This window comes from Chamaea fasciata, unplaced genomic scaffold, assembly GCF_029207755.1.
Source record: "Chamaea fasciata isolate MVZ Bird 193981 ecotype frontalis unplaced genomic scaffold, bChaFas1.0.hap1 SCAF_12, whole genome shotgun sequence".
NCBI classification, from domain to species: domain Eukaryota; kingdom Metazoa; phylum Chordata; class Aves; order Passeriformes; family Sylviidae; genus Chamaea; species Chamaea fasciata.
This window is the reverse complement of record NW_027094097.1, coordinates 18,142,587-18,152,014: the sequence shown is the minus strand read 5'-3', so window position 1 is coordinate 18,152,014 and position 9,428 is coordinate 18,142,587. Positions and strand designations below refer to the sequence as shown.

Below are 9,428 nucleotides of genomic sequence, written 5' to 3'. Positions count from 1 at the left end.
GTCATCTTTTTCCTTGTCATTCTTGGTGTTCTCTCCCCTCCCCTCTAAGTGCAGTAGATTTTCAGTCTTAATTTTTTTTTCCTTCTTTGTTAAATCAGACATTTAAACAAGAATTTAATGAGTTTCTGATTGCTGTCATGGAGCAGAAACCTGAGTGAAAGAGGGGGACAGAGACTATTGCAGAGATTTCTCCAAGATAACTGTGTGAGTTGGGAAACTGCACTTGAGGGAAATAGAAAAGGGACGGGAGAAACGAGGCCACTACAAGCAAAACATTTTTATTAGCTTCTGGTATTTCAACCCTACCAACTTAAGATGCAGTTAGAATGAAAAAAACATACCTGTAAAAATCTACCATAATCCAAAACAATCCATTAAAGTTTTCCACATGTATTAAAAGTTTAAATTCAATAAAGAACTTCTCAAGGTTTCATTCTCTAACAGTATCTTCATAGAGATAACATCCAAGTTTTTTCCTAAATACAGATACAAAGCAAACAAGCGTCCTCCAAAATAATCTATGGACAAAGGTAGTGTAAGAGGGAAATTAAGACAGTGTAGTAATCTACAAGACAGACACACAGGTTAAATGTAAAATAACCATACCATCAATGAAATATTTAAAAATGAAAATAAATTAAAGTTACATCAAAGTTCTTGCTTTACTTTGTTTAAATCCTCAATATAGCACACAGCACTGCATTATGGATCATGGCAAAGACTAAGCAGTAGCAATAAAAAAGTTGCTACAGAAAAACTTCTATGGAAATAGAGTAGAGATACTCCTTCACACAGCTGTATGATGGCTGTAGAAATTCCACCAAATCAGTTATTGATACTAGGGCCATTTCTTTTTAAAATCACCGTAAATTTCTGGAAGATGAATGTCAACCAGCAGTGATCCACACACCCCGGCTGAACACCTGCTGTCCTGCCCCCTTCACTGTTAAGCCAAGCTGCACTCTTTGTTCTCCTCAGTGTCTCCTAGCAAGAATGCAGTTTTGCAGGGCACAGTTGTTTTGGTAGCATTTTGAAACTTTCTGAAAACAAACTCTTGTTCTCATAAGGCCCCAGTCACTAGGTGAGCAATATGAATGCAAGTTTAAATGAAAGGCTTTGTCAGTGTGGAGCTTTGCCTCTTGCACATGAAGCTTCATGTGCCTTTTGGAGGCCAACTGCCTGTATATATCATCAGAGCATATTGTTATTTTTCTGGTGAGCACTGATAGGCATCCCAGCTATTACTACGACCTCCCCATTAACTACAGCTGGGCAGGAGGAACCCACGTGGTGCTTCATAGGACTTGTTCTACAGATATAAAGTAAAAAGCAAAAATTCTCCACGGCCTTTGCAGTTTGTAAAATGTAATGAAGAAAACAAAGGGCTAAAATACGTTAACGGGTATTTAAAGGATGTTCTATCCAATTAAAAGTTTCTGAGCCATCCTGCTGGATTCCTCCCATTCTGTGAAGTCCAAAATGGTAACTGAATATTCCTGTGAAAATGTTATCCTAAATATTACATTCCTTGTTGGCTAGGAGTTCAGATCTGCATAAATCTTTGAGAAAAAAAAAAATATTTAAAACAAATACCCTAAGCAGTTTCTGGTTTAATTGTTAGAAATCTTCAGTGTTAAATCTAAAAGAAGAAAACCTCCACAAAACAATGACTAAAGGTACAGTTTTTGCTTGATTACTGCATGGGCACTGCAGACAGGCTGCACCTCAAGAGTTTGTTTCATGATAAGGTCGCAGGTGTCTACTGTCCACTGTTCTCTGGATTTGTGGTGGTGGTCTCAGTGCCAACAGGCTGCACATTATCTGCAAAATTGTGGGCATGCTCAAGGAACAAGTCTTTCAGTACGCTCAGCTCCTTGGTCAGGAGTTTAATTTTTGCCTCTAAACGTTCGTTTTCTTCTTTGAGCTGGTTGACCCTCTGCAGTGTGTCTTGTGCTTTCTGCTTGCTTTTTAACCGGCTCTTTTTCACTGCCATGTTGTTCCGCTCTCTGCGCTGACGATACTCATCACTGTTCCTATCCACAAAGGAATTTTTCTTGCCCTGTTTGCTCGGAGGCACAGCTTTGCCTCCACCACCAGGACTAACTGGCACCAGCTGGGGAACCTGCTGCAAACCACTGGAGTGTGCTTGGGTGTGAATCACACTTGCCCCGCTCGCGTCTGTGGTGGTGTTCTGTTGGGATGTCTTGCTCATTTGGACAGGCTGTTCTTGGACACAACAGAATTTATTAGGAGACTGGAAACTCTTGGGCTTCTAGAAGGTGTTTCCAACAGATCTTCACATGGATTAAGAGCAAGGTGAACCTAGGAGGGAAAAAAAAAAAGCTATTAAAAATGCTGGCTTCAGCTACAATCTTATACATCACTGGCTTTAGCATAAAGTACCGATGGTACATGTGGCAGGGACACATTGTAACTGTGCTGGAAGTGGACAAACTGCCAACTACATTTCTGAAGCCTCAAACATATTTGGATTGGATGGGACTATTACTGGGTCATCTAGTCAAGCTGTTTGAATTGTTCACTGGCATCGCTCAGTTATTCCAAAGCCATCCCTGATGGATGGGTGTCTAGCCTAGCCTCAAATATCTCCAGTTTCACAACCTCTGTCTTGGCAACATGTTCCACTGTCTAACTTTTCCTCCAGTTATACAATTTTCTTAGTTTTCAGACTGGAGTTTTCCTTCTGTGGCTTAAACCTATTAACAGCCTGACTCTTGACCAACCAGGGGTATTTGATCCTTGTCCTCTTCGGACCACATCTCTGGGTGTATCCGCAGACAAATTCCTCCCTGATCTCTTTTCTCTGGAGCAAGGGTGCTCAGCGTGTCCACCTTTTCTCAGCCATCTTACAGCACTTGTTTTAAAGATGATGTTCAAATTGATGGCTGCCATAAGGTCTACTAGCACTGAAAAATAAGCCTATGGAGCAAGGTCGTGCATTGCAAAGGCTGTGTCTGGCCGACATTCTACCACAAGCAGCGTGCTGAGCCTGTACCAGTATGATTCGAGCAGGTGGGAGGGCAGCACGGGGTGAAGGCAGTGTAGATCACTACACAAAGACTGTCACCCATCAAAAGACAGCAACCACAGCTGACTCATCAACAAATAAGGTCGCCTGCCATAGTTGGTGCACTGGTCACTGTCCACTCTGCAGCAGACAAACCATCCTGATGAGCAAGACATCCTCTCACCTGACTCACGTCCTCCCGCTGCTGGGGTCAGCCTGCTCCTGGCCCTACTGGTGGCACAAGGAGGATTTCACCACAGCTGCAGGGCCATGGCCCTGGCAAGGCTAACAGCTGGTCCCCTTCTCTTCTCATCTCATCTCACAGGATGACTTCCTAAATGGCTGGGAGAGAAGAGGGGAAGGGCAACAGGATGGTCCTAAGCTCCTGAAACACCTACCTATGGCTCCAGTGAAAAATACTCAGTGGTCAGCCAAATCAGCGTGGATTTGTCATGTTGAAGAAAAGCATTTAACTGGCACTAAACAATCCTACTCCAAGGTCAGCCTGTGTGGCAGCAGTGCAGCCACTGTCACACGCAGACATGCAGTTTCCTCCCTGCCATCCTGCAGAGGACTGGGGAAAAGCAAGCACTGCAGCAGCACTGACTGCCCAGGGTGGGCAGCGTCCAGCCCAGGAACATCACAGCACGTGGATGGCTCCACTGTCTGGCTGACGAATGGAGGGATGTGTGAGAGGTTTGTAAGGCAGCTCCTGTGTGTCACTGATCGTTCTAAACTCTCAGGTTCAGCAGCTGTGCACTGTTCCTGTTTGTTTTTCTCAGCAGTCTGAGCTGCTGTTCTGCTTTTGGATGGGCTATGGTTAAAATGTTGAAATTCAACTGTGTAGATCAACTGCATATTTTCTCCCATGTGGAAGGAGCCGGAATGAGATGCAGCTGCAGTGTGGTTCAATAGCATTCATGGAAAAGCCCACTAAATTTGGCTTGAATGTTACTCAAAATTAACAGTCTGTCACCAAGAGGTCTTCCCACCTGTGAAGAGGTATGGGTATACACACACCCTTCCTATCAAGAATCTTTTCATTTTCCTGTTTCAGGGCAGAATGAGACCATCAACACTTTTTGACATCGGTGGAGCTGGATGTAGATACAGTGTCTAACACCTTTGTGTTAGTATTTTCCCAATTTCAACTCCTAAAGCAACTTTTGCAAACGATGTTTCAGTCTCACTCTGACCTAATATGCAGTTTGGTTGGGCAGTTGAACTGAACACCCAGCTAACAAGGTGTTCCTGTGCACCGACACCAGACTGGCAGGGCCAGTTGTAGTAGCTGTGCATGTGTAATTGCACAGACATTTTTACTCAAGGTGTAAGTGTATGCTCCTCTCAGACACTGGCCTGGTCTGCCCTTTATTTTAAAATACGGGATTTCTTCAGCCCTCAAGGCATATACAATTCTCAAGTAAATTGTTGACACCTTTTCCAAATCTGCTGTCCCTTCTGCTTCAGCACATTTCAGTGCTTGCAAGGTTCACCTGGACAGGCTGGTTCTGTAACCCACACCATTTCCACCATCCGATTTTCGTGCTCCATGAGCTCCTACAGAGGAAGGGGTGGCTCCTGCCCCCAAGGGAACCCCACCCCACACGTGACAGGTTTCTTCACACCACCAGGTTCCATGTGCTACTTCTCTCTATGCTATCAGAACTATTTAATACTGCTTTCACACTTCTTTCCTATCTCTATAAGATTTCCCCATGATTCAACAAAAAACTTTATCTGTTCCATTAAACCTAATATTAATGGAGTACTTTAGCTGGGGAGTACACGGTTATAAGCAGAGAAGATAACCAGTGTCACACCTCTCAAAGCAAGAATTCTAGCCCTGCCTGCTAGGACAGACCTCCCTCAGTTCCTTCCCACTGGAACTGATTTGTTTTTTAATAGATAACTATTTCTTAAGTGAGACGTGCTCTTATCTGGCCTGGTGATCAGAACCCTTAACTGGGACAGGGGACACTTGGATCCCTGTCCTGCTCCAAAGAATAAGCAGAGCAAGCAGCACTGACTGTACTGCATCAGAGTTACACCAGTGCCAACAGCTGAGGCTTGAAACTCATTTTTCCACCTGGTGATTTGGAGCTGGATGCCTGTTACCAGTTGTCAGAAGGCTATCCCAGACAGCAACAGGTGCCACGGGGCATCCTTCAGCAGCTACTGCAGGGGGATTTAAAGGCAGCAGGATGAGAAATACAGAGGGGACTCTCAAGAAGGGTGAGGTACAGGACATGGTAACTGGGAGAGCCGTGAAGGTGGGGAGGCAGATGAGGCTCAAGTTTCTCAGAGCAACACAAAGCTGCTCCGCACAGGTTGTTTCCCTGTGACTGGGTGACAGCCCCAGCACAGCAGGAGACAGCTCCTCGGAGAGCCAGCCCCGTTTCCCAGCATCTTGTTCCCATAAAGCTGCTCATGAGCTTCAGCTCAGCAACAGCCCTAGGCCGGTTCCACCCAACACATGGTACTGTTTCCAGTGGCCAGTTAGAACTGCCTGCTTCTCTCCTTGGGCCACCAACTGCCCACCCAGGAAACCAACTGGCCACCCACTACAGCATAATAGCTGGTAACTCAAGAGGTGTCTTCTCAGGCAGAAAGATGTTTCTTACTGTCTCACAGTACTCCTCAGGGGCCAATGAAGCAATGAAGGCCTTCATTTGCTTTCACACATACAAAAAATAAAAATAAAGACATTAAACTTCCAAATGTTTGCTTTGGGAAAAAAAAAAAAAAGAAAGAAAAAAGTGTTTTGTCAATTAAATCAGCAATTTTTTTAACTTGGTAGCAAAAAACACGAAGTGCTTCTCTGCTCCTTTCCTGTGAGTGTGCTGATTCTGATCATTAGTCGGAATGACTTTATTGCACAAATTCACAAAGCTGTCTTGTCAAATGCAAAATCGGTCCCAATCTGAACAGCAATAGGTGGCCTCTCTTGTCTTAGACCTCCCTAGGAACACCCGGCTAGGATCCGATTCCAGAGTGCAATGAGGCTGTGCTAAGGACTGTGGCACAGAGCGGCAGGCACACGTCGGCTGCGCAGTGGGAGGGCTGACTCCTGCACGGCTCACACTCACAGGTCTGCAGGAGCTGAAGCCAACTCTCACCTACCGAGGGCTGGGCAACAACACTTCGGAGACTGAGTACCTCGATCCCATCGTTTCTTGCCACAGCTGACAACATCACTTGCACACATTTATTTCAGCATCTCCATTTTTAATACGCGTCTTGCAGAAAAGTGCACTCTGGCAACCTTAGCAGACGGCATCAGAGCACATAAAGCATATATTTTAACATGACAGAACCCCAAACACCGGGAGGCAAGGAGGAGTCAAAAGATTCTGCCTTTCCAACTAAAACGACACCTGTGATTCCTAACGACAAACCCGTTCCTTAAACCCGAAAGTTTTGCAGAATACAAACGCTTATACTTTCCGAAGAGGCTCTGCGCGGCGCCGTTACGGGGCTGCGCCTGCTCTTCCGGCCGGATGTCAGCGCTCAGGCCAACGCGGAGCTCCCTGCCCGCCAGAGCTCTGCTTTGAAACTTGCCACCGGAGCCACGGAAATCGGTGAGGGACCTGACCCATCTGCCGAGCGGCCTCCGGGGCGGCCGCACCGGACGGCACCGCGGGCGCTCCCCGGCTGCCCCTCGGGCCCGGCCCCGCCGCCGAACGCCCCCGGCGCCGCCCCGGCGCGGCCTCGCTGCCCTCACCCCGGGCCGGGACCGACCGCGGGGACCGGCCCCGGCCCCGGCCCGGCCCTCCCCGGCGGGCCCGCGGCGCCGCCGCCGCCGCCGCCCTCCCCGGGCCGCCCGCCCGCCGAGGCCGCGCCGCTCCTCCCCCGTCCGAGCGGGGCGCGGGGGTGCCCGGCGCTGCCAAGCCGTGACTTCACCGGGGGAGGGGAGGGGAGGGAGCCGGGGCCGCCCGCCGATTGCATCACGGCCGCGGTGCGGGCCCCGGCGGGCGGGGGCGGACACGGCCCCCGGCCCCGGCGCGCGCCCCCCGCGCTTACCTGAGCGGCGCGAGCGGCGGGAGGGGCCGGGGCCGCGCTCGGTACCGTGCGCGTGCGGCCGGCGCCGATTGCGACACCGCGCGCCCGCCCCGCCCCCGGGTGATGCAACCGCCCCGGGATTGGCAGCGCGCGCGGCCAATCGGCGCCCGCGCGGGGCGGCGGGGCGGGGCCTGGCGTGTCTGCGCCGCGGGGCCGCGAGCGCCCGCGGGATCGGCTCCGGGCCCGCCACGGCCGGAGGGCGGGCACGGCAAGAGAGCGGGCACGGCAGGGCAGGAGGAGTGCGGGCAGGGCAGGAGGAGTGCGGGCACGGCACGGCCGGAGTGAGGGCACGGCAGGGCGGGCAGGAGTGCGGGCGGTCAGGAGTGCGGGCAGGGCAGGAGTGAGGGCACGGCACGGCAGGAGTGCGGGCGGTCAGGAGTGCGGGCACGGCGGGAGAGCGGCCACGGCCGGAGTCTGGCCACCGCCGGGGCCTTGTCGCGGCCGCTGGCAGGGTTTGTGTCCCTGCGCTGCTGCAGCCGCGCTGAAGGAAATCGCTGTCGCGGCCGTGCCCGGGCTCCCGGAGCCGCCTTCCCCTCCGACGGGGGCCCGGGTCCAGAGGCCGCCGTGCCCGGCCCGGGGGCTGGCGGGGAGCGAGGCGGGCGCTGCCCCGCGCCGGTGGAACCGGGAGCCGGCCCTCAGTTCCAGGAGGGTCCGGCGCCTCGCACAGCCCCAGGGGGAGAAGCCGGCACCGCGTTTCCCGGCCGAGTCCCCGCACGGGCCCGGCGGGAGGGACGGCGCGGTTCGGTGCGCCCGGGCGGGCGGCTTCCTGGGCACGGGTCGTGGGTTCGAGTCCCGTAAAGGGCTGGACTCCATGAGCCCCGCGGGGCTCTTCCAGCTCGGAATGTTCTGCGGGCCTGGTGAAGTTGGCCGGTGCCCCACGGGCATCGGAGTTGATGGCGGTGTGTTTCTGTACTGATTGGCATCTCCTAATTGTTCCCAGGCTGCTAATTAACACCGAGCGGCGTGTTCCCATCTCGATCCTAGCTGCGGTGTGGTTTGCCTCCGTACAATGTTGAGAGGTCGAGGGGAAGGAATGCCAAAGACATCCCAAAAAAGCATCAACGGTTCTCTTGACAACAGAAATTACATCAAATTTCTAAATTTCATAGTTTCTCATTAATTTTTCTTTTCTAACTCACTATTAGAAAAGAAATCCTAAATGCTGGCAGAGCAGGAAGCATCTGGATCATAGAGTTAAATGTCACGGGAAGATTATGCACCATTTCACTGGTATGTTTGTTGTTACAAAATACACCACTTTTTGCGGAGAAAAGTTCTTTTTGCCCTCAATGGTTTCCAGACACTTTGGTTTATATCACTTTAGTTCTGCCCAAACAAGCATATACTTACTATATATATACACACATATGCTCACGTCTTGAGCTGTGCGTGAGCAAAGTGTGTTTGCAGCTCCCTGAGTGGGAAATGCACACTTCAATACACAGGTGTGCGTGTGTTTGCAGTGGGCAGGTCTGAAAATCCTCTGTTTACAAGGCAGGCAAGTTTGGAACAAGTTCAAGTGTGCAGGCAGTGAAAACAATACTGTTAGAAAAGTGGGATTTTTTTTAATGCAGAGAAAAAAAAAAAAGTTAAGGATCTATGCTATTCTGGTTTAGCACATAGACCTGCTTGAGAATGTTTTATGTCTGCAAAAGACCTGCGAAGGATTAGATTTGTAAATACAGTTGCGAAGCTCAGTGATTTAGATACAATTATTTATATTTACCATTTTTACGGCTGTCTGATGTTGTGGAGGGGCTTTGTTTTTGTAAAGCCCTGTGGAAAATAAACCATATTTACAGAAAAATTTGGAGGGTTAGTCTGGGCAGTTTTACTCAGCTCATTTACCACAAAGATACTTTTCCTTGTCAGTCATCAAGTGTTTGCCTTAACTTCTCTGATGTTTTTCTGATTCTTAATTAAAACTGTTACATTTTCTGTGACAATGACTCATCCATCTATAGCTAAAGTGAAAATCCAGGTAAGCTTTAAACATTATCCTTTGCTCACAATAGTTAAGTAAATGTGTGCTCTTAGTATGCTTTTGTAGGATTTTAGAGCACTTTATGACCATTCATTCATTAATCCTCATCAAAGATAGCTGAAGAAAATAAAATCTAGACGAACTTATTCTCACAGAGTGTGACTATTTTCAAAGTTAAAGCTCACACATAATTCCCTGCATTTAAGACACTCCAGTGCTGGGTTAGCATTATATCCTTTTAAAGGAAACCATCACACAGTGTACTTCAGTTTTTGCAGGGTTTTTTTTTTCCCCCTGCAATGTTACAGTAAAAATAGAATATCATGGAAGGAATCTAAGAAATAAGCACGGAAA

General features: G+C 49.4%; 1 protein-coding gene across 2 annotated transcripts; it reads right to left on the bottom strand.

The window, feature by feature from the left end:
- Nucleotides 1-262: 262 nt before the first annotated feature.
- On the bottom strand, nucleotides 263-7,134 carry CEBPG (CCAAT enhancer binding protein gamma). Of its 2 annotated transcripts, none has more exons than XM_066194881.1 (2): nucleotides 7,052-7,134; nucleotides 263-2,322 (listed from the first exon to the last, which is right to left on the bottom strand). In XM_066194881.1, the coding sequence occupies exon 2, from the start codon at nucleotides 2,210-2,212 to the stop codon at nucleotides 1,760-1,762; it is 453 nt and encodes a 150-aa protein (XP_066050978.1). In that variant the 5' UTR covers nucleotides 2,213-2,322; nucleotides 7,052-7,134; the 3' UTR covers nucleotides 263-1,759. The 2 variants fall into 2 exon arrangements, with proteins under 2 accessions (XP_066050978.1, XP_066050979.1); XM_066194882.1 differs by lacking the exon at nucleotides 7,052-7,134 and adding an exon at nucleotides 3,213-3,369.
- Nucleotides 7,135-9,428: the final 2,294 nt, after the last annotated feature.